General features: G+C 44.1%; 1 protein-coding gene across 7 annotated transcripts; it reads left to right on the plus strand.

Moving 5' to 3' along the window:
• The first annotated feature begins 1,794 nt into the window (after positions 1–1,794).
• Positions 1,795–19,968, plus strand: C9H19orf47 (chromosome 9 C19orf47 homolog). 7 transcript variants are annotated; one of them, XM_056540833.1, is made up of 9 exons: positions 1,795–1,894; positions 3,757–3,801; positions 3,914–4,001; positions 12,659–12,773; positions 14,507–14,606; positions 14,811–14,945; positions 17,200–17,352; positions 17,779–17,849; positions 19,181–19,968. In XM_056540833.1, the coding sequence occupies exons 1-9, from the start codon at positions 1,870–1,872 to the stop codon at positions 19,733–19,735; spliced, it is 1,287 nt and encodes a 428-aa protein (XP_056396808.1). In that variant the 5' UTR covers positions 1,795–1,869; the 3' UTR covers positions 19,736–19,968. The 7 variants fall into 7 exon arrangements, with proteins under 7 accessions (XP_056396808.1, XP_056396809.1, XP_056396810.1 ...); XM_056540834.1 differs by having other exon boundaries at positions 17,218–17,352; XM_056540835.1 differs by having other exon boundaries at positions 14,507–14,582.
• The last annotated feature ends 5,343 nt before the right edge of the window (positions 19,969–25,311 follow it).

Consider the following 25,311-nt stretch of genomic DNA (forward strand, 5'->3'; position numbering starts at 1 on the left):
AGCTCCGTCTATGAAAGCGACGGCGCCGTTTCACGCCCACTGGGCGTGAAATGGTGCCGTCGCTTCGGGCGGGGCTCTGTTTCACCTGCTGCCCTGCCACTTACATCTGTTCGTATGTAGCCACAAGTGGCAGGGCAGCAGGAAGCGACGGCGCCGTTTCACACCTACTGGGCGTGAAATGGCGCAGTCGCTTCGGACGGGGCTCTGTTACACCTCCTGCCCTGCCACTTACATCTATCCGTATATAGCCACTGTATTCATGTCCTAATAAAGTGCACAGCATCGGACCGGTGAGTGATCCGCCTCCTTCTTTACCTATCTTCGATAGTATATATGATACCGGTAGTTATGATTCTTCTTTAAAGGGGTTCTCCCCTGGAAAAAATGTTTTTTTTAAATCAACTGGTGCCAGAAAGTTAAAACCGTACTTATCAGTTGCTGTATGTTCCACAGGAAGTTCTTTTCTTTTTGAATTTCCTTTCTGTCTGACCACAGTGCTCTCTGCTGACACCTCTGTCCGTGTTAGGGAGCAGGATAGGTTTGCTATGGGGATTTGCTCCTACTCTGGACAGAGGTGTCAGCAGAGAGCACTATGGTCAGACAGAAAGGAAATTCAAAAAGAAAAGACCTTCCTGTGGAGCATACAGCAGCTGATAAGTACTGGAAGGATTAAGATTTTTTTCAATAGAAATAATTTACAAATCTGTTTAACTTTCTGGCACCAGTTGATTTATGGGAAGGGGCTGTCGCGCCCCCTTCCCATAGACTTTCGTTGAGGGGGCGGGCGTGACGTCACGAGGGGTGGCCCTGAACACGGAAGCCCGTACGCAGCCTTCGGAACAATAAACTTCCAGACGCTGGGGAGCGGAGCTTCCGAAGCAGGGCAGCGGAGTACCCCTTTAAACCCCTGAGGACATTCGGTCTGTTCAGTTACTTCAGGCCATAACAGAAACGCATTGGGTGAATAGTAAGGGGTTAATACTAGAGATGAGCGAACTTACAGTAAATTCGATTCGTCACGAACTTCTCGGCTCGGCAGTTGATGACTTATCCTGCATAAATTAGTTCAGCTTTCTGGTGCTCCTGTGGGCTGGAAAAGGTGGATACAGTCCTAGGAAAGAGTCTCCTAGGACTGTATCCTCCTTTTCCAGCCCACGGGAGCACCGGAAAGCTGAACTAATTTATGCAGGATAAGTCATCAACTGCCGAGCCGAGAAGTTCGTGACGAAATCGAATTTACTGTAAGTTCGCTCATCTCTAGTTAATACCTTTTTATATTTCTGCCAAGTGATAGATTTTTGATGCCTGTGTTCCACATTGACCCATATCAAAATGGCGGGATGCAATCTAGTTTTACCGTTATGATTCGTGGTTTGGTGGTAGTATTATCTTGAATTACACACTTTTTCAATTTGGTATAAGTGGGTGACTTTTTAATAGAGCTTATTAAAGGCAATGTTTTACGGTACCTTTTTTTTTTTTTTTTTGTTTCTTTCTTTATAAGTTTGTTTATATAAGCTGAGCAATATTGGTCCACGGGAAACCATATTTATCTACGTACTGGCTGTGATGGAAACAGAGCACATGAGGGGACAGCTGGGACACCTGTCCCGAATCCACATTTTTAAAAAGGGGGAGATTTATCAAAATCTGTGCAAAGCAAAAGTTGCCCAGTTGCCCATAGCAACCAATCAGATAGCTACTTTCATTTTGCAAAGGCCTTGTTAAAAATGAAAGAAGTGATCTGATTGGTTGCTATGGGCAACTGGGCAACTTTACCTCTGCACAGGTTTTGGTAAATCTCCCCATTTGTCCTCCATAGAGCACACGAGCTGAAGCAAAAGTCTATAAGAGATACAACTGGGGTAGATGCCAGGGTCCGCTGCCTACCTGGGTACTGCGCCGCTATAATATTAGGGCACTAAACAGAATGCAAAATCGACACTAGGCCCGAGCAGCAGAGAGATGTATAGAGATGTATATCTGTATATACAGTGGGCTGCTCTGTGCCCTAACAGCTACTCAGTTCCATTGAAGTAAATGGAGCCAAGTTGTAATACCACACACAACCTGAGGGCAAGTGTGGTGCTGTTTTTGGGAGACATTAGCTCTCTGTGTGTGTGTGTTTTTTTTTATTCCTGTATAACTCCTTTAAAGGGGTACTCTGCCCCTAGACATCTTATCCCCTATCCAAAGGATAGGGGATAAGATGTCTGATGGCGGGGGTCCCACTGCTGGGGATCTCGGCTGCAGCACCCCACTTTCATTACTGCACAGCTATGTACACAAGAAGAAATACTGGAGTCACTTGTAAATTTTGTAAAAATAGTAAATAATTTTATTAAAGGGGTATTCCAGGCAAAAACTTTTTTTTTTTATATATCAACTTATCAACTGGCTCCGGAAGGTTAAACAGACTTGTAAATTACTTCTATTAAAAAATCTTAATCCTTCCAATAGTTATTAGCTTCTGAAGTTTTCTGTCTAATTGCTCAATGATGATGTCACATCACGGGAGCTGTGCATGATGGGAAAATATCCCCATAGGAGCTGGACAGCTCCCGGGATGTGAGTCATCAGAGAGCAGTTAGACAGAAAACAGCAACTCAACTTCAGAAGCCAATAACTATTGGAAGGATTAAGATTTTTTAATAGAAGTAATTTACAAATCTGTTTAACTTTCCGGAGCCAGTTGATATATAAAAAAAAAAAAAAAAAAAAAGTTTTTGCCTGGAATACCCCTTTAATGGTCATATTACATAAAGAAAGGAGAATATCCACCCAGGGGGGGGGGGTGAAAAGATAATCAAACAAGGGTGTCACTCAGGTATCCCCTATAAAGTGCATAATTCATAAGAAGACTAATATAAAACATATGCATAGCAGCAAGCGGATGTAAACAATGTTATAGTGCAAAAAAATAGTGCAGAGAAGCATAATCACAAGTATATACTTAGCCATACATGCTGTTTGCTCCAGAGGAAGTTGTGTAGTTCTTTTCTGTCTGACCACAGTGCTCTCTGCTGACACCTCTGTCCATGTCAGGAATTGTCCAGAGCAGGAGAGGTTTGCTATGGGGATTTTGCTCCTACTCTGGACAGTTCCTGACATGGACAGAGGTGTCAGCAGAGAGCACTGTGGTCAGACTGAAAAGGACAACTTAACTTCCTGTGGAGTATACAGCTGCTGATAAGTGCTGGAAGGATTAAGATTTTTTTTTTAAATAGAAGTAATTAACAAATCTCTTTCTGGAGCCAGTTGATATGAAGAAAAAAAAAATTGTTTTCCACCGGAGTACCCCTTTAATGTCAATAGGAGTTGCAAAAATTGAGCAGTGCATTTCCACCGTTCAGGAAGCTATCATTCATTCATGGGAAAACTCCTTTTAGTTTTAACAAATTATTAGTTAAACTATATTAATTAGTTTATTTTAGCAGAATAGATGTTACAATGAGGCGCAGATAACATCCAAGCCCCCCCCCTCAGTATCATGCGGGGGCTGTGATGGCCTCAGACAGTCCTGGCCATAAATAGTGCGTGCGCCATGTGTTTAGTCAGGAGCTATTTGTGGCTTCCAGCTGCCTCGGTGAGAATGAGCAGGAGGGGAGACCCCCTTGTCCCACCCGCTGTGCCCTCTCCATTCTCATCCTCCGAGGAGATGTACACATGGGAAGTTATGGCGTCTGCCGTCTCCCCTCACAGACTAAACAATGTGCCCTTCTTGGTAGAGAATAATCCTATGCGATTTCATTACAGCTGCGATCATCTGTGAGGCTCCCATCATGGTGTCCGTAACAATGGGTAAGTGATGTGTATTCCCGTATATATATATATATATATACTCTGCCTCCCATTTACACCGCCAAACTGCAGTGATTTTTGTAACCCTTTACACCGTCCGTTCTTCTTTCAGCCACCTCCGAATGGATCAACTTCTTCAAAGAAGCTGGGATCCCTGCAGGGCCAGCTGTCAACTACGCGGTGACATTTGTGGACAACAGGTGAGAGGAAGAGGGGTGTGAAAATAAAATTACTTGTCCAAGGGACTAAAACGGAACACAATCTACTTGTCTCTCAAGAAAATCCACTTGTCCTGGTAGATAAAATAATTTCAACCAAAATAGTACATAAGTAAGGTTTTTTATTACCGTATTTTTCACCCTATAGGACGCATCGGCATGTAAGGCGCACCCAATTTTAAAGGTGCAAAATCGTGAACAAAAAAGATTCTGAAGCCAACAGTGGTCTTCAACCTGCGGACCTCCAGATGTTGCAAAACTACAACTCCCAGCATGCCCGGACAGCCGTTGGCTGTCCGGGCATGCTGGGAGTTGTAGTTTTGCAACATCTGGAGGTCCGCAGGTTGAAGACCACTGGTATAGGAGATAATACTCACGTGTCCCCGCCGCTCCGGACCCGTCACCGCTGCCCTGGATGTCGCTCCATCGCTGTCGCCTCGTCCCCGTGGTGTCCTCCGACGCTCCGGACGTCTTCTTCCCCGGGATCCACGCTCTCCGTCGCCGTCATCACGTCGCTACGCACGCCGCTCCTATTGGATGACGGGACGGCATGCACGACGACGTGATGATGTCGAAGGAGAGCGCCGGCCATGCAGGGGATCCCGGCACGGAGCAGACACGGAGGAGGCAGGTAAGTTCCCTCCCGGTGTCCTGTAAGCTGTTTGGGATGCCGCAATTTCACCGCGGCGGTCCCGATCAGCCCGACTGAGCAGCCGGGTTAGCGTCACTTTCGCTTCAGACGCGGCGGTCAGCTTTGATCGCCGCTAGAGATGAGCGAACTTACGGTAAATTCGATATGTCACAAACTTCTCGGCTCGGCAGTTGATGACTTTTCCTGCATAAATTAGTTCAGCTTTCCAGTGCTCCGGTGGGCTGGAAAAGGTGGATACAGTCCTAGGAAAGAGTCTCCTAGGACTGTATCCACCTTTTCCAGCCCACCGGAGCACCCGAAGGCTGAACTAATTTACGCAGGAAAAGTAATAAACTGCCGAGCCGAGAAGTTTGTGACGAATCGAATTTACTGTAAGTTCGCTCATCGCCGCGTCTGAAGGGTTAATACAGGGCATCACCACGATCGGTGATGTCCTATATTAGACGCGGGTCCCGGCCGTTGATGGCTGCAGGGACCGCCGCCATAGGGGTGTATTCGCCGTATAAGACGCACCAACTTTTCCCTCCCCCCAGTTTTGGGGAAGAAAAAGTGCGTCTTATACGGCGAAAAATACGGTAGTTTCTGCACTTTCGTTTATTCCTCCTCGCCCTGTAATAGCCATAACTCTTATATTTCCATCTACAGACCATTATGATGCTTGTTTGTTGCAGGACCAATTATACTTTGTAATGACACCTTTCATTTTTCTATAACTTATGCTCTGAAACAAAAAAAGAGAAAAAATTATTTGTGAGGTAAAACGGAAAAAATGCAAATTTGGGGGTTTTCTTTTTTTTTTTTGCCATTCACCTTGTGGTCCAACTTACATGTTGTTTTGATACTTTAGATCGGCCTGATAACACCAATACCAAATTTGTTTAGTTTCATCTTGTTTTAATAATTGACTTTTTTTTTTTTTTTACTTTTTAATTTTTTTGTAAAAATACCTGACCCCCGATAACATTTTTATACTTCCATATACATGGCTGTACGAGGGCTCATTTTTTGGGCCGTAATCTCCCATTTGTATCAGTACCATTTTGGTATTGATCTGACTTTTTGAACACTTTTCACTTCATTCTGGAAACACTGGCATACACAATGCATTTAAAGGGGTATTCCAGGCAAAAACTTTTTTTTATATATCAACTGGCTCCGGAAAGCTAAACAGATTTGTAAATTACTTCTATTAAAAAATCTTAATCCTTCCAATAGTTATTAGCTTCTGAAGTTTTCTGTCTAACTGCTCAATGATGATGTCACGTCCCGGGAGCTGTGCATGATGGGAGAATATCCTCATAGGAGCTGGACAGCTCCTGGGACGTGAGTCATCAGAAAGCAGTTAGACAGAAAACAGCAACTCAACTTCAGAAGCTAATAACTATTGAAAGGATTAAGATTTTTTAATAGACGTAATTTACAAATCTGTTTAACTTTCCGGAGCCAGTTGATATATAAAAAAAAGTTTTTGCCTGGAATACCCCTTTAACCCCTGTGAAGCTGGACTTACAATGCCCGTGTGTATTGAGGCCCCTATATGTGTTATGTGGCTGCGGTGACCATCGGAATACATTAAGTTGCGCAGTGGGATAATGTGACTGGGGTATCAAGCATCATTTCCATTGGTTTGCACTGCAGCGTGACTATATGATGACATTTACTCATTTTTCTGGAGCGTGACTCGCCCGGTATTGCATTACATTGCAAACATCCTGGAGCCACTGTCGGCCACGCACTGAATTCTCTGGTTAGAGCATTTCGTCAATGTTCACGTACCGTCCCTGTTTCTACTTTAATCATCTGTCTGCAGATATTGACATAAAAGAAGTAAAATCTCTGATGTGACTAACCATGATTGCAAATGGTCTTCTCTTTAAAAAAGGACCAATGTGGACAGAAGATAGAACCTTTTTAAGCTGACCACCACCACTTGTATTTATCTTATACTAGCAGAGTACCTGGCGTGCCCGGTATTCCTACCTTAACCTTGCGGGAGAGAAAAAGCAACGATGACCCTCTCGTCCTCCTATCCCATCCCCTGCACCTAACTACAATGGGGCAAAAAAGTATTTAGTCAGCCGCAAATTGTGCAAGTTCTCCCACTTAGAAAGATAAGCGGCCTGTCATTTTCATCATAGGTATACCTCAACTATGAGAGACATAATGAGAAAAATCCATAACATCACATTGTCTAATTTTTTTTTTTTTTAAGAATTTATTAGCAAATTATGTTGGAAAATAAGTATTTGGTCACCTACAAACAAGCAAGATTTCTGGCTCTCACAGACCTGTAACTTCTTCAAGAGTCTCCTCTGTCCTCCACTCGTTACCTGTATTAATGGAACCTGTTTGAACTTATCAGTATAAAAGACACCTGTCCACAAGCTCAAACAGTCACACTCCAAACTCCACTATGGCCAAGACCAAAGAGCTGTCGAATGACACCAGAAACAAAATTGTAGACCTGCACCAGGCTGGGAAGACTGAATCTGCAATAGGCAAGCAGCTTGGTGTGAAGAAATCAACTGTGGGAGCAAAATGTAAGACATACAAGACCACTGCTTATCTCCCTTGATCTGGGGCTCCACACAAGATCTCACCCCGAGGTGTCAAAATGATCACAAGAATGGTGAGCAAAAATCCCAGCACCACATGGGGGGACCTAGTGAATGACCTGCAGAGAGCTGGGACCAAAGTAACAAAGGCTTCCATCAGTAACACACTACGCCGCCAGGGATTCAAATCATGCAGTGCCAGACTTTTCCCCCTGCTTAAGCCAGTACATGTCTGGGCCAGTCTGAAGTTTGCTAGAGAGCATTTGGATGATCCAGAAGAGTATTGGGAGAATATCATATGGTCAGATGAAACCAAACTAGAACATTTTGGTAAAAACTCAACTTGTCGTGTTTGGAGGAGAAAGAATACAGAGTTGCATCCATAGAACACCATACCTACTGTGAAGCATGGGGATGGAAACATCATGCTTTGAGGCTGTTTTTTCAGCAAAGAGACCAGGACGACTGATCCGTGTAAAGGAAAGAATGAATGGGGCCATGTACCATGAGATTTTGAGTGAAAACCTCCTTCCATCAGCAAGGGCATTGAAGATGAAGCGTAGCTGGGTCTTTCAGTATAACTATGATCCCAAGCACACTACCCCGGCAACGAAGGAGTGGCTTTGTAAGAAGCATTTCAAGGTCCTGGAGTGGCCTAGCCAGTCTCCAGATCTCAACCCCATAGAAAACCTTTGGAGGGAATTGGAAGTCTGTGTTGCCCATCGGCAGCCCCAAAACATCACTGCTCTAGAGGAGATCTCAGGGATGTGGAATTTCTATCGCCCGACGCCCCGGACTAGCAGTTTTGGGCGCCGGGCAGGTGAATTTGTCCGGCCCTTAGCCCGGGCAAGCAGGGACGGACCTGACAAGTGCGGTGGATCTGCAGTCTGTATGGAGCGGGCAAGAGTCGGGAGCCCGCTCCATACAGACTGCAGATCCGAAGCAGAATAGGGGAGATGAGAAGCTGTGTATGTCTCTCTCTCCCCTGCTCTGCAGATGTGCGGGGGTAGATGAGGGGGCGTGGCTTACTTCTCCCTGTGCAGACCTGCGTCCTCTGGCTTCACTCCCCCCAGCTGTAGCTTCGGAGAGCTGAGGGGAGGAGGCCCGTCTGCACGGGGAGATACATGCGGCGCTCTGCAGTATGTATGGAGCGGGCTCCGGACTCGTGCCCGCTCCATACTCTGCAGCTCCCGGCTGTTCTCAGTAGCCGGGGGCCACCGCTAATAGCCAGCATGCGGCGATCGCCACGGCTGGCTATTAACCCTTTAGATCGCCGCTGTCAAAGCTGACAGCGGCGTCTAAAGCCTGGGTTCTCAACCTGGGGTACGCGAAAACGCTGACAAATACCGGCCATGCATTGGCCAGTATTTTTCAGCGCATAGCCGCGGCAGTCACTGTACAGTAGCGTGGCCAGAGATGCGGCCGGGGCTACTGTAAGTGAGCTGCGTGGTTGCCAGGGAGACGTGTGGCCTCCCCTGACGTTGCGCGGAGTTGCCGCACAGCGCAGGGGGACGTCACACGTCAGTGCGGCCCTGTGGAACATCCCGTGAAGCAGCAGGCAACGGGACCACAGGACGCCAGGTAAACAGCTGTATGGCACAGAGGGGGGGGGGGGGGGGCTGTATGGGACGGAGCACAAGGCATTAAGATGGAGGGGGAGAGGGATAATGGCGGAGGGGGGGGGGAGTAATAAAGCACAAGGCATTGAAATTTTATGTCTTGTGCTTTATTACTCCCCTCTCCCCTTCCATCTTAATCCCCTTGCACCATTCCCCCCTTCCTCTGATCCCCCTTTTGCCATATGCGATAATAATGGCACAAGGGGATTAATATGGAGGGGGGAAAATGACAAAAGGGGATCAGAGGGAGGGGGGAATAATGACACAAGGGGATTAATATGGAGGAGGGGGGGGGGGGTTGATTATCCCCCCCCCCCCTCCATCTTAATCCCCTTGTGCTATTATTATCCGATATGGCAAAAGGGATCAGAGGGAGGGGGGAATTATCACCCCCCCCTCCATATTAATCCCCCTGTATCATTATTCCCCCTCCTCCATCTTAATCCCCTTGTTCCATATTGGATAATAATGGCACAAGGGGATAAAGATGGAGGGGGAATAATGGTAAAAGGGAATCAGAGGGAGGTGGGAATTGTGGGACAGGGGGACTAAGACGGAGGGGGAATAATAGCACAAGGGGATTAAGATGGAGATGGGATGCATTAGTATAAAGGTAAGAACACGCCTTTTGTCTGCGGGTACCCCTCGCAAGTTCCGCGTGAGGGGGTACCCGTGGACATACTTTTAGGCCTTGGGGGGTACGGTCACCGAAAAGGTTGAGAACCACTGGTCTAAAGGGACATGTGAATGCTCCCTGGTGGGCTAGGGGGGTGGATCACCCCTCCCCCCCCCCCCCCGCAGCGAGATTGCAGGGGGGCGATCCACTATGGAGGTAGCCGGAGGACTTACCTCTGCTTCCTCCTGTCCCGCTCTGTCATTGATAGATCCTGGCTGGACCAGGCTCTATCAATGGATCACAGAGCACACAGATTAATAGAGTTCAATAGAATCTAATGATTCCTCCTATAAGTCTAATAAAGTGTAAAAGAAAAAAAAAAAGTTTTAATAAAAGTTTGAAAGACACCCAGTGGTCTTCAAACTGTGCCCCTCCAGATGTTACAAAACTACAATTCCCAGCATGCCCGGACAGCCGTTGGCTGTCCGGGCATGCTGGGAGTTGTAGTTTTGCAACATCTGGAGGGCCACAGTTTGAAGACCGCTGCATTAACCCCTTCCATGTTAAAAGTTCAAATCACCTCCTTTTCCTATATAAAAACATGCAAACATAATAAAAATAAACATATTTGGTATCGCTTCGTGCGTAATTGTGCAACCTATTAAAACATAACATTATGTATCCCGTACGGTAAATGTAATAAAAATGCCAAACCACAGATTTGCAATTTTTATAATATCCCAGAAAAAAAAAGTTAAAAAGCAATTAAAAAGTCAGATCAATGCCAAAATGGTACCGATACAAAAAACAGATTATGGCGCAAAAAATGAGCCCTCATACAGCCTGGTATGCGGAAAAAAAATAAAGCTACAGGGGTTAAAAAATGGCAATTAAAAAAATTTGAAAAAGTTCAGAATTAGTAAAACATGACGTAAACGATACAAATCTGGTATTACTGTAATCAGGCGCCTAAAGTATAAAACTAACATGTTATCTCAACCACAAGGTAAATGGCGCAGAAAAGAAAAACACCAAATCTGCAAAATTATCTTTTACTATTTCAATTTCACTTCCCTAAATATATATATATATATATTTTTTGGTTCAGAGAATATGTTATTGAAAAATTTAAAAGTATCCTTATAGTAGGTATTTATGGCTATTATAGGGCGAGGAGGAAAAAATCAGAGCATAAAAGCGAAAATTGGCCGGGACAAGTGGATCGTCATGAGGGACAAGTAGATTTTGCTCCATTTTAGTCCCGTGGACAAGTAGTTTTTTATAAAATTTCCACACCCCTGGATCTGCATGGAGGAATGGGCCAAAATACCAGCAACAGTGTGTGAAAACCTTGTGAAGACTTACAGAAAATGTTTGATCTCTGTCATTGCCAACAAAGGGTGTATAACAAAGTATTGAGTATTGAAAGTATTGTTATTGACCAAATACTTTTTTTCTACCATCATTTGCAAATAAACACTTTAAAAATCAGACAATGTAATTTTAGGGATTTTTTTCTCATTATGTCTCTCATAGTTGAGGTATACCTATGATGAAAATTACAGCCTCTCTCATCTTTTTAAGTGGGAGAACTTGCACAATTGGTGGCTGACTAAATACTTTTTTGCCCCACTGTATACTCAGCACCTGTCTGTTGGACAATCGGCAAGATATTTAAAGGTGGTTATCCAGGAATAGAAAAACAGCTAATTTCTTTCAAAAACCGCTCCACATCTGTCTCCAGGTTGGGTGTGGTTTGGCAGCTCAGTTCATTGAAGTGAATAGAGCCAAGTTGTAATACCAACCCCAACCTGGGAACAGACAGGGAGTGGTTTTTGAAAGAAATTAGCTTAGTTTTTATTTTCCTGGCTAACCCCTTTTAAAAGTCCTGGGCAATCTCTGCAGCCTGAGATGTACCAGAAGTCCCATGGACTTGCAGGGGATTTTAGACAACACCCAACCCCCTCCACCCCCCACCCACCCTCGCATTAGGGGTGAGTTAGGGTTCATTTTATTAATATTTTAGTTGACATATAAGTAACAAAGTTTCATAGAAATATCTCCAGCATCTGAAAGTTATGCAGGAAGAATCATACATACGTTAAATTATGATATACATATATATATGTGTGTGTGTGTATCTATATCCCAACGTCTGTATTTTTGTATGTATGTTTCTACATAACTACAATCTATATGTAGATATATATTATAGATATATATATATAAATATCTCTCTATTACAGCAACAGGAAAATACAGCAGCACACTGCCAGCATAAAGATATAGATGAAACATGAGTATATAGATAGAACATGAAAAGCTATACAGCTGTAGTGCAATATATGAAATTATGAGGTACTTGGCTTGCAAATTTGGCGCCAAATAGCGTGGACCGTGCCACCACGGTAAGGTGACCTCATTCTGGGACGGACCCTACACTGTGTATATGCCTCTGTGTGAACAGTACAGCAGGCATTGCAAGGTCTGAAACATCCAAGGCACCTTATATACACCTAATAGAGGTGGGTGTGATGCAGGAGCCAACGTGGAAGTAGCCACTCCCCGTATGTGTAATACAACCAAAGAATAAGTTGGCCAGCACTATTGATTCCAAACTATTGTAAAGACCTGGCTTACAGGTGCAGGCTGCTGGGCTAAATATACAGCAACAGGAGCTTTTCATGTTTTATCTATATACTCATGTTTTATCTATATACTCATGTTTCATCTATATCTTTGTGCTAGCAGTGTGCTGCTGTATTCTCCTGTTGCTGTATATTTAGCCCAGCGGCCTGCACCTGTAAGCCAGGTCTTTACAATAGTTTGGAATCAATAGTGCTGGCCAACTTATTCTTTGGTTGTATTATATATATATTAGAGAGAGAGAGAAAGGAAGAGAGAGATGGATAGATATGAATATATCTCTATAATGGTGAGCTTGATTGATCGTATAGTCTGTATAGGAGGAGTGAAGACTTCGGTCCTGTAGTTGTAGCAATAGATACATATTTCATGCACAACCTTTGTCCTCCATTTCTGAGTTTTATGGGCGCCATGCATCACATGGTCTATGCTTTTTAAAATATCAATGAAAATTAGTTAATAAAGTATAGTATATGTGAAATATGCCGTAAATAAAGACACATTTACTATGAGAAGATGCCTTATTCTGACGAGAAACTTTGTTTTTCTAGGATCCAGAAATCCATGCTGATGGATCTGAATAAGGAGATTATCAATGAACTGGGTATAACAGCGGTGGGAGATGTCATTGCCATATTGAAACATGCCAAGGTTGTCCACAGACAGGTAAAATAGAAACACAGAACATGTCTGACCATTCTACCCATCTAGTCTGCCAAATATCAAAAGTCCCTGGCCCTATCTTATATGAAGGATAGCCTTATGCCTATCTCGTGCATGCTTCTACGCCTTGACTGTATTCGTGTAGTTCTTTCCAGTCTGACCACAGTGCTCTCTGCTGACACCTCTGTCTGTGGTAGGAACTGTCTGGAGCAGGAGAGGTTAGCAATAGATTATTTGGACAGTTCCTGACACAGACAGAGGTGTCGGCAGAGATCACTTTGTTTAGACTGGAAATAACTACAAAACTTCCTCTGGAGCATACAGCAGCTGATAAGTACTGAAAGGATTAAGATTTTTAAATAGGAAAAAAAAAATGTACAAATTTGTGTAACTTTTTGTTTTCCACCAGAATACCCCTTTAAAAATGGGGAGCATACTGATGATAAAAGCCACAAAGAGACGTGCATAAAAAAATTTAGACAATCTCACGCCCAAAAGTCAGTACAGCAGTATTTTACAAAGAATGTGTCTCCAGCTATTGAAAAACTACAGCTCCCAGCCTGGACAGGCTGGGAGCTGTAGTTTTTTAATAGCTGGAGACACATTCTTTGTAAAACACTGCTGTACAGTGATCCCTCAACTTACAATGGTCTCAACATACAATAGTTTCAACATACAATGGTCTTTTCTGGACCATTGTAACTTGAAACCAGACTCAACATACAATGCTATGGAATCTGCGAAATGCGTCAATGGCGGAACTGACCAATCAGAATGGACATTTCACTGGGAAAACCCCTGTATTACTGAAGTGTATGCACTGACTGGTGTCTGGAAGCGCCCCCTACAGTACAGGGAGGTATTACATGTTCTGTCCACTTTACTTGGGCCAGGGTTAGCTGCTCCTTTGGACATCAGGTGAGGACGGCTCCATTTTATTAATTTTTTTAAAGGACATTGCGTGTTCTGTATAAGACCCTGAAGAGGCTTCTGTCCTGTACATAGACCAGTGTTTCCCAAAGAGGGTGTCTCCAGCTGTTGCAAAACTACAACTCCCAGCATACCCGGACAGCCTTTGGCTGTCCGGGCATGCTGGGAGTTGTAGTTTTGCAACAGCTGGAGGCACCCTGGTTGGGAAACACTGGCATAGACAGTGATTTACAGCTCCCAGCAGATCTTTATAGCTTTTATATGTAAGGATTTGCGTTATCTACTTATTTTTCTTTAATCATCACTTTTTCCTATTTTTGGATGACATTTTGGTGGCTTCAGAACCAATTACCAGTTTTCCATAGAGTTCTGGTCTCAACATACAATGGTTTTAACATACAATGGTCATCCCGGAACCAATTAATATTGTAACTTGAGGGATCACTGTACTGACTTTGGGGCGTAAGATTGTCTCAATTTTTTTGTCTCTTAGTCGCTCACAAATTTTTAGTTTTGAAACAGCTGGAGGCACACGGTTTGGAAAACACTGCTGTACGCTATACCAATTGCTTGTGTTTCTTCTGTACCAGGCAGGAAGCCTGACCTGTGTCTCACCCTCCATATCGCTGCCTAGACCTTTGAGTAGATTACACCTATAGATTGTATAACCACATAATCTCCCACACACACAGCCCGCTCTTATTTTTAGATTTTAAGTAGCCGATAATGTGAAAAGGATTTGTCTTGTTTTCCTTCCTATACAGTTGTATGAGGGTAACGAGTTTAATCACTATTGTCCCCATTAGGATATATGTAAAGCTATGACGGAGGCGCCAAGCCAGACGATCATGCAGAGTGAACTAAGGAGGAACGCTAACAGCCGTGAGTCGCCGTTATACCTACCTGGTATAAAACTTTTTTTTTTTTTTTTAAATAATCGTATCAGTAAATAGTGAGCGCCGGCTGCTAGTATTGCGTGTGAGCGGGTCCTACGTCCTCCCTCTTAGCCCCCATTTTGGGTTAAATAGAACAGGGATTCCTAACCAAGGTGCCTCAAGCTATTGCAAAACTACAACTCTCAGCATGCCCTCTCTTGTTTTTTCCTGTCAGCTGCCACAAGAATGATTGCTAACAGTCTCAGCCGGGATTCTCCCCCGTCCACCCCTGTCCGCAGACCTGAGAACAGTACATCCAAGATCTCTGTGACTGTGTCCAATAAAGTGGCTCTGAAGAAGTCTCAAGCAGGTATTCCTTCAATTCTCTCTATTAGCTGGTTATTTCTACTAGGGATCGACCGATTATCGGTATGGCCAATATTCACGATTTTGGACATTATCGAGGGGGCAGGGCCAATAATGCCCCCCCCCCCCCCCCCTCCCTGGCCAGAGACCACTGCCCCATCGGCTCCCCCATCCCAGGTTTTATAATTACCTGTTCCTGGGGTCCACGCTATTTCTGGCTCCTGCGACGTCCTGCGCTATTGCTTTGCAATGACGAGTGACGTCCTCAACGCGACATCACAGTCAGTGTGCACAGGGGGGGAAATAGTTGATAATTTATACCGAAATATCGGTATAATTTATCGTCCTGAAAGGTCACAGATTATCGGTATCAGCCCTAAAAAATCGTCCAATCCCTAATTCCTACTCCTGACTGCATCACACTAGTGCTCTCCTCCTATTACTCCTATTAAAGGGGTTATCCAGAAAAAAAACTTTTTTTTTATATATCAACTGGCTCCAGAAAGTTAAACAGATTTTGTAAATTACTTCTATTAAAAAATCTTAATCCTTTCAGTACTTATGAGCTGCTGAAGTTGAGCTGTTCTTTTCTGTCTAAGTGCTCTCTGATGACACGTGTCTCAAAACCATCCAGAGTAGAAGCAAATCCCCATAGCAAACCTCTTCTACTCTGTGCAGTTCCCGAGACAAGCAGAGATGTCAGCAGGGGGCACTGTTGCCAGACAGAAAACAACAACTCCACTTCAGCAGCTGATAATTATTGAAAGGATTAAGATTTTTTTATAGAAGTAATTTACAAATCTGTTTAACTCTCTGGATCCAGTTGATATATAAAAAAACGTTTTTTCCTGGAATACCCCTTTAAGGACAGCAAAAGGAAACATGTGACTTCCTTTCTGCTCTTATACGCTATGTTTGTCTCAACTATTCTGTATTCTGTGTCTCCGCTATCTGGACATGCTGGGAGCTGTAGTTTTGCAGCAGCAGGAGAGCCATAGTTTGCAAACCAGAGCAAAGGGATTTTTACAGATAAGATTTAGACAAAATGACATAATCTACCCTAGTTTAAAGGTACCTATAAGGTTGAACTCCTGTGTGTTCCTCAAACTGGCAGGAAAAGATTCATTTAAAGGGGTACTCCACTGGGAAAAAAAATGTAAATCAATTGGTTCCAGAAAGATAAACAGGTTTGTAAATGACTTCTGTAAAAAAAAATCTTAATACTTTCAGTAATTATCAGCTTCTGTTATGATCCACAAGAAGTTCTTTTTCTTTTTGAATTTCCTTTCTGTCTGACCACAGTGCTCTCTGCTGACACCTCTGTCCATTTTAGGAACTGTCCAGAGTTCAAGAAAATCACCATAGAAAACCTCTCCTGCTCTGGACAGTTCCTAAAATGGACAGGAGTGTCAGCAGAGAGAACTGTGGTCAGGTAGAAAGGAAATTCAAAAAGAAAAGTACTTCCTGTGGATCATAACAGCAGCTAAGTACTGGAAGGATTAAGATTTTTTTTTTTTTATAGAATTAATTAAAAAATCTGTTTACTTTCTGGCACCAGTTGATTTAAAAAATAAATAAATAAATATATATATATATATAATATATATATATATATAATGTGTGTGTGTGTTTTCCAGTGGAGTACCCCTTTAATGAGTTCAGTCGGCCATTTCTAGTCAGACTCTATAAGCCTCAAACAGTTGTCTCCACAACCCAACATGCTAACATAGACTGTTTCTCTTCACCCCTGATCTAAAGCACTGACGGGAGTTCAGCTTTTCAGGCACCCATTTAAAAAGCACTCTGGCCCTTTCATTATTGCAGCTAGGTCATGTGATCCCCACTTAGACTCCCAGTGGACCAAAGATTATTCTCTTCTGTGAATTACAGGATTACATTACTTAGAAAATCCATCCCAATAGCTCACAGACTCCTCCTTTCCCCCACAATATATGTCTGTATGGTGCTATAAACACGGAGTGCTGCTATATTTATTTCTGTTTTACCTGAGGGACCAGTAGAGCAGTGATATAGTAAGTGAGTCCCTGCAATGATCAGCTGCAGCATTATAAACCTCTTTCAAATGAACATAAACATTATTTTAAAATAAGAGATTATGCTGCACTATGTAAGCAAAGAAAAAAATGCTGCACTGTTTTATTTAAAATATCCCATTTTCAATTTTGCTTATCCCTAATAAAGACTGAAGAGCTTTTAATCTCTTTCTCACAGCTTGTGTCTATCATTTTATGTTATAGCCTTGTCTTCACCATTAGATGACACTGCTGCTGCTGAGGGTTCAGTGAAACGTCGCAGGGTGACAGCTGAGATGGAAGGAAAGTATATCATTAATATGCCCAAAGGGACCACAGCCAGGACAAAGAAGATCCTGGAGGAACAAGCTGCAAAAGGTGGGTTATTGACCGTACCCTAAAGAGTAACTACACAATTGGATACTCTTTAATAACCCCCTGGCATCGTCTTAGCCTGTTGATAAAGTGAGCGGTCTACGGAATTGCCAGAAGTCCAATGCTAGTCTGTGACTATTGGCAGTTCAGTAGATCGTTCGCTTTAGCCAGTGTTTTCCAACCAGGGTGCCTCCAGATGTTGCCAAACTACAATTCCCAGCATGCCTGGACAGCCTTTGGCTGTCCAGGCATGCTGGGAGTTGTAGTTTGGCAACATCTGGAGGCACCCTGGTTGGAAAATACTTACTTTAACAGTTGCAGAGAGTTTTAAAAACATATCCTCCCACCAGACTAACTTTGAGTACAGAAATCAATATTGGAATCGATATTGGGATTACCGTATGACCTCTTTATTTTCAATCCGCACAGGTACGATCCGAACATCTGTTTTTGACAGACTAGGGGCAGAAAGTAAAGCAGACACGACAACAGGAGCAAAGGTGAGTGAAGGACACTTGGCTTCTGGTTACACTTGGGGCCTATGCAGTCTACAGAATAATTCCGGTCTTGCAGCAGACCCTCATTAATCTCAATGGGATTCTGCTCCGCTGTGCGCACTGGGGAATTTCGATAGCGGAACATCCTACTTGCATCTGGATTAACATTTTTATTCTTTGGTGGTAAAAACTATTGTCAATGCGAATTCCAAGTGCAGGAGTTAATTTCTGCTTCAAATTCTGCACAAAATTAAAGTAGTGCAGTGAAATATCCAAAAGATAGGGGATAAGTTATAGATCGCAGGGTGCCCGACCATTGGCACCCGCCGCAAACTCCTGAACGAGGCCCCGGCAGTCTGCCGGAAGTGGCTGTTCCGACCCCCGCAGGATGACATGGCTGACACGCCCTCTCTATAGAATACATGGAGGGGCTTATCGGCCACCGCTCTGTGCAGGAGTCGGCACACCCCCTTCCAGCAGACTGCCGGTGCCCCGCTCAGGAGATTGCGGGGGGTCCAAACGGTCGGATAGTGGATAAGTTATGTTTCACCGCACTACTCCTTTTAAAGAAGCAGTACAATTTAGGAAGGATAGGGTGTAAGTGTCAGTTGGCGGGGTGGGGGGGACTATCCGCGATCTTCTGCCCAGTGGTTCAGCTCTCCCTATGCACGGAGCTATGTTGGCCACCGCACGAAGGGTTGGTCGACTCGCTCCCTCCATGCATCTCTATGGGAAAGCCGGAGATGCTGTGGCTCTCCCATAGAGATGAATAGAGGGCGCATGCTCACTCCACCCTGTGCACAAAGAAAGCCAGAGCGTCATGCAGGAGATTGCGGGATAACTCCTTTAAAGGACAACTGTCACCCGTTCACCCACACTATAACCAGATACACCGGATTATAGTGCGGGTGAACAGGAGACCGATGCTGGGTCTCTGGCTGCTGTACCTACCTGCAGTCCGGAACCCCGATCCACTGAAGGTCCCCCTCTTTCAGCGTTGACTTGCGCTCTGGAGGCGGGCTCGCTAACTGGATTTAAATATTCATAAGCGTTGGTCACGTGAGCGTTCAGTAGGCACGAGTGCCCACCTCAAAGCGCAAGTCAGCACTGGAAGAGGGGGACCCTTTGGAGGAACGGGGCTCTGGACTGCAGGTAGGTATAGCAGCCCGAGACCCCGCATCGATCTCCTGTTCACCCGCACTATAACCCGGTGTATCTGGTTATAGTGCGGGTGAACGGGTGACAGTTTTCCTTTTAACCCTCATTCCATAAACATGGGCCCTTGTGGTTTATTGGCCTTCCATGCTAATCTTTCCACCCCTTTCCCCTTACAGCCCACAGGAGTTTTTAGCCGATTAGGTGATGCCCATGAGGCAGGAAAATCTGCAGATAGTGATGAAGACAGCAGCGTTTTACAGTATGCGGGTGTTCTGAAAAGAAAGAACACTCCAGTCTCTAGAGAAAAACTGACCCCTGGAATAACCATCAAGGCTAAAGCCACAAGCTCCGAGCAGAAGGCGCCCATCACCACCACCATCAAGAGACTGGCTACCAAACCTCCTGCCAGTGCCCCCGCTAAGCTTACCACATCAAAGATCACCCTGGCACAAAGGCTGGGCACTGTCCCACAGGTGGTTGTAGAGGAGGAACGGAAAAGAAAGAAGCCTTCAGCTGCCATGGTTCAGCGTCTGGGCAAACAGCAAGTCGTCGCTCAGGACAGCAAAGTTAGCAGCAGTAAGGCACCGGTGGTGGCCTTCAAGCCAACGTTCACCATTAAAAGGACTGTAGGGAACGCCCGCGTGACCAGCTCCAGTGACAACAGCAGCGCTCAGATGGACATCTCTGGAAACATTAGCGTTTTTAAGCGGCTGGGGAGAAAATCTGTATAAAATATGGTTTTCTTAGTCCTGTTTGGCGAGCGGACACCGGGATATCAGGAAGAATGCATGGTTCGGCCATCTTGTATCTAGCGCACCAGACCATGTGGTTTTATTTGTTTTTGATACACGGACTTGTTTTACACTGCATTTAAGAACATCTGGATAGTTTCACTGCCACCGTATTTATTATGATGAGATAATAGCAGCAGTGATTGCGGGTTTTTAATTAAATATTTTATTAGAACGTTTTTGTTTGCTTTTTTGCTTTATTTCTTTTAGGTTCATATGGGTTTGGTTCTGAGGAATCCCATTACACATACTAAACCAGCAGGCTAGGTCTGAGCCTGTGGGAAGGTGGCAGATGCCCTGGTGGGCCCCTGGTTACCCATGGCTGTGATACTCCTCTGACTTCTTGTTACAGGGGATTGCCCACTGCACGGTCTCCTGCCACCTTCTAGTGTCAGTGTTTCCCAACCAGGGTGTCTCCAGCTGTTGCAAAACTACAACTCCCAGCATGCCCGAACAGCAGTAGGCACCTTGGTTGGCAAACAATTATGTTTTTTTTATATGTCTTGAGCAGAACGGACCCTGGAATGGGTGGGAACACAACAGACACTGCTGGGTCCCGACGGACCCCATGCATTTGAATGGGGTCCATGGGGGATCCGGTAGTTTAGCGGAGAACAAAAATAGTGCTCCCATCGTTCTGATGGAATTGCCAACGGAACTCCGAATAGCGGCGTCCAATGGCAGTGTGAATGAGGCCTTAGCAAGTGTCTACACAATCCACAAAATAGCCCAAAATTAATGGGAAATGGGGTAATCCGGAACTTTAAACCAAACCCTGTAGATCCAGGAAGACATCAGGGTATAAAACCCCTTTTACTATTTATAACCCTCTTTTCTTAAAACTTTTAATATTCTGTTGTTTCCAATAACCGAATGTTAAAACGGACAAATCTATGTGTCCTTTGTCCATGAAGGTGTGTGCTCTCACCCGAGATGCTGTAGTCCCGACTTAAAGGGGTACTCCCGTGGAAAAGTTTTATTTTTTTAAATCAACTGGTGCCAGAAAGTTAAACAGATTCGTAAATTACTTCTATTAAAAAATCTTAATCCTTCCGGTACTTTTTAGCAGCTGTATACTAAAGAGGAAATGGCTACAGTGCTCTCTGCTGACCTCTGCTGTCCAATTTAGGAACTGTCCAGAGAAGGAGAAAATCCCCATCGCAAACATATGCTGCTCTGGACAGTTCCTAAAATGCACAGCAGAGGTCAGCAGAGAGCACTGTGCTCGTGACAGAAGTGAAATCCAAAAATAAAAAGCATTTCCTCTGTAGTATACAGCCCCTAAAAATGTTTTAGCAGTGTAGTATGGGGGGCATTTGGCAGCACTTGGGGTTCGGTAATGGTGGCATCAGGGGCAGCAGACTGGAAAAATTGTCGCGGTGATCTGGGCTGGATGAAGGTTAAAAAAAGGAAATATTGTATTGTATCAATAACAAGGGGACATCCTCTACATCTAGAGGAAAGAAGGTTTCTACACCAGCACAGATGGGGTTCTTTACTGTAAGAGCAGTGAGACTGTGGAACTCTCTGCCAGATAAATTGATCATGGTGAACTCAATAAAAGAGATCAAAAGGGGCCTGAATACATTTCTAGAAAGTAATAATATTACAGGTTATGAATACTAGATCTATAGGAACAGAATGTTGATCCAGTGATTTTATTCTGGTGCCACATTGAAGACGGGAAGTAGGGAATTTTTTCCTAGTATGGAGGAATTGCCATCAGCCTCATGCGTTTTTTTTTTTATTATTACTTCTGGGTCAACACAGTAGGGACGCAGTTTGAACTTGATGGACTTTGGTCTAATTTTTTTTAACTTTAACCCCTTCCCAACCTATGACATACATGTATGTAATGGAAGGGAAGGTTTCCCGACCCATGACGTACATGTACGTCATGTATTATATTGGCCACCACTAAAAGTGCAGTGCTGCGCCCGGTAAGTTGGTGGCTATCACTGATAGCCAGCCATCTTGCCTCGGGACCTGGGGGGGGGGGTTTCGTCTCTCCACCCACCCCCTCACAGCGATCGCTCCTATCAGCGTTTCGCACTTAAAAATCCTAAGCAGCGTGGTGTGTGTGTCCCGATCAGCCGATCAGGGGGATCGGGACAGACACTGCTCTGCTATGCTAGGAGACCCAAGCGTCCCCCTTCCCCCCGGTGTCCCTTACCTGTACAACAGCTCCCCCTAGTGTCCAAGACTTGGTACTGCATGTTTTGGGCACTAGACACTATGGGGAGCTATTGTAGAGAAGTAAAAAAAATTGAAATAAAAGAAAAGAAATAATAAAAAAATAAATTAGTGTGTGTGTGTGTATATGTATATATATATATATATATATATATTATACATACACGCACACACACATATATTCAAAATGTTATTGTTCCCAAAAAAAAATTAGATTTTTAACTTTTAGCGAAAATTTGAAAAAATGCTCATAATAATATAAGCCTTCTAATGTCTTAAAGTAAGTAAAGGAATGTTTAACAAATGATGCCAACATAAAGTAGACATGTTGTGGATGTGAACTCATAACTAAATTTTTTTTGCCATGGCTATTTCTCTTACAAGTAGAGAGTTTCAAAAATTTTTCACAATATTTTAGAGTTTTTCACAAAAATCGCTTCATGTATCAACAAAAATTTACCATTAATATAAAGTACAATATGTCTCGAAAGAACAATCTCTGAATCACTTTGCCTGGTAAAAGCAGTCCAAAGTTATTACCACTTAAAGAGACACATGTCAGATTTGAAAAAACGGACTGGGTCATGAAAGGGTTAAAGGGGTAGTCCACTGGCCCGGCATTCGGAACATTTAGTTCCAAACGCTGTGTGCTCACTGCGGGGGTCAGCCACACCCCCTCGTGTCATCACGCCACACCCCTCAATACAAGTCTATGTGAGGGGGCGTGGTGGCCATGGCATGACGTCACTAACAATGATCTGCTGTTATGTACAGTCTTATTCCCATCTGAAAAAGTGATGGCGTATTACTAAGATGCCATCAATTTATGATCATAGGGGTTCCACTCTCCCCTTGAAGATTCCATCTAGTGGAGGAAACACGTTGGGTGCCATCTTTTAAGTTTCATCAGCATCCAGCCTTCTTTTTTTCAAGTTTAATCACTGCCTGTTGTTGTCATTATGGACCACTGAGATTTGTCATATTTTTATAATATTTTACACGTACAAATTAGGCTAATTGAATTATGGATAGTGAGGTGCGAATCTACAGTAGGATAATCCAATCAGTCAAATTTTTTAGTCTTTAAAAGTCTTTTTTTTTTTTTCCTGGAGAAGTCTGGTATGATGCAGTCCCAGGCCCCAATCACTTGGCAGAATTTTCAGCCAAAAAATTTGCCTTCACCATAGACGGCAATACATTACAGAGCGGATTCCGCAGAAAGAAATCGTAATTTCGGAAGCAGATGTTTCCGCAATGGAAATTTTGCCGTGTGTACGTGCAGCAGAATCCCATTGAAAACGGTGGAACTCTGCTGCAATTGAATTTCCTAGAGGAATTTTTCAGCAGGATTTTGCTCCGAAATTAAGTCACGTGAAAGGGGGTCCTCAGCGTCTTATATAAAGGAGTACTCCGGTTTAGGGAACTTTATACCCTTTCCTAAAAATAGGGGGGGGGGAGAGTGTCAGATCACGGTGGCTGACAGGCCTCCTCCATACATCTCTATGGGACAGCGGAGTACTGCACTCAGGTATCTGGAGATGCATGGAGGGGGTGTGTCGGTCACTTTGTGCGGTTGTCAACACACCTCCATTCATGAAGAGAGCCGGGGGTCCCAATGGTCAGACACCCCACAATCTGACACTTATCCTTAGGATTAGGGTTAAATTTCCCTATCCTGGAGTACTCCTTTAATTCTTAAAATGTGGATGACTTTTAGGACTTAAATGGGCACTTTCAGATCGAAAAAACGTTTTCTATGTTGTACATATTGGTAAAACATTAACCTTTCTAATATATTTCATAAGAAAATGTTATTTCCTTTTTATAGAAATCATGGCTTATAAAATAATGGCTTTGTACAAGCTGAAGCACAGGCATTGACAAAGTCCAGTAAGTGAGGGTGGGCAAGTACTCCTCTGTGCTCTCTCCTGTCTGATAGCACTCCTCTGTGCTCTCTCCTGTCTGATAGCACTCCTCTGTGCTCTCTCCTGTCTGATAGCACTCCTCTGTGCTCTCTCCTGTCTGATAGCACTCCTCTGTGCTCTCTCCTGTCTGATAGCACTCCTGTGCTCTCTCCTGTCTGATAGCACTCCTCCGTGCTCTCTCTTGTCTGATAGCACTCCTCTGTGCTCTCTCCTGTCCGATAGTACTCCTCTGTGCTCTCTCCTGTCTGATAGGACTCCTCTGTGCTCTCTCCTGTCTGATAGCACTCCTCTGTGCTCTCTCCTGTCTGATAGCACTCCTCTGTGCTCTCTCCTGTCTGATAGCACTCCTCTGTGCTCTCTCCTGTCTGATAGCACTCCTCTGTGCTCTCTCCTGTCTGATAGCACTCCTCTGTGCTCTCTCCTGTCTGATAGCACTCCTCTGTGCTCTCTCCTGTCTGATAGCACTCTTCTGTGCTCTCTCTCCGGTCTGACAGCACTCCTCTGTGCTCTCTCCTGTCCTATCAGACAGAGAAGTACTAGCCAACCCTCACTTACTGGACTTTGTCCTTGCCTGTGCTCCAGCTTGGACAAAGCCATGATTTGTATATAAAGGAAATAACATTTTCTTATGAAGTGTATTAGAAAGGTTTTGCCAAGATGAACACATATAAAAAGATTTTGTATCTGACAGTGCCTATTTAATTCATTGATGGTGTGTTTTTTTTTTTTATATATATATGTGAGCGATAATGTGTATGAGGCTGAACAAGGAACAGGCACCACTGTCTGACACTGCTAGCCCTATATAGTGATCACCTAAGATAAACTCTCTGCTGATCCTCTGCATCTTGTTAAACTGATCCCTTTGTAATCTCTGCTCATCTCGGCCTCCCCTCCAAAGGTGTTTTGCATATTCTGACGAGCTGAGATATTTTGGGATGTTGTGAAATAAACGGGATCCCGCAGGAGTCACCTTGACCCTGACAGGATCTTGCTGGAGCTGCAAAACTCTGGTCTCTTCAGTAGAAAGGGTTTAGTCTTATTTAATTCCTTAGAGTGGTGTTTCCCTACCAGGGTGCCTCCAGCTGTTGTAAAACTACAATTCCCAGCATGCCCGGACAGCCAAAGGCTGTCCGGGCATGCTGGGAGTTGTAGTTTTACAATCGCTAATGGCATCTTGGTTGGGTGAAACACTGCCTTAGGCTTTATTCACGCAGTGAAAAATTAGCAGAATGTCTATCCGGAAAATAACGGGCGTGCGTTCTGCAAATTTTCATGTTCTGCCGACTAGGACCGATTGGAAATGCCTTGTCTCCATAGACGGCAATGCATTTCCAAGCAGAATCGGCAGAAACGATTGAACATGTTCACTGTTTCTGTGGATGACGGAATCAGGAT

The sequence above is a fragment of the Hyla sarda genome, chromosome 9 (assembly GCF_029499605.1).
Source record: "Hyla sarda isolate aHylSar1 chromosome 9, aHylSar1.hap1, whole genome shotgun sequence".
NCBI classification, from domain to species: Eukaryota; Metazoa; Chordata; class Amphibia; order Anura; family Hylidae; genus Hyla; species Hyla sarda.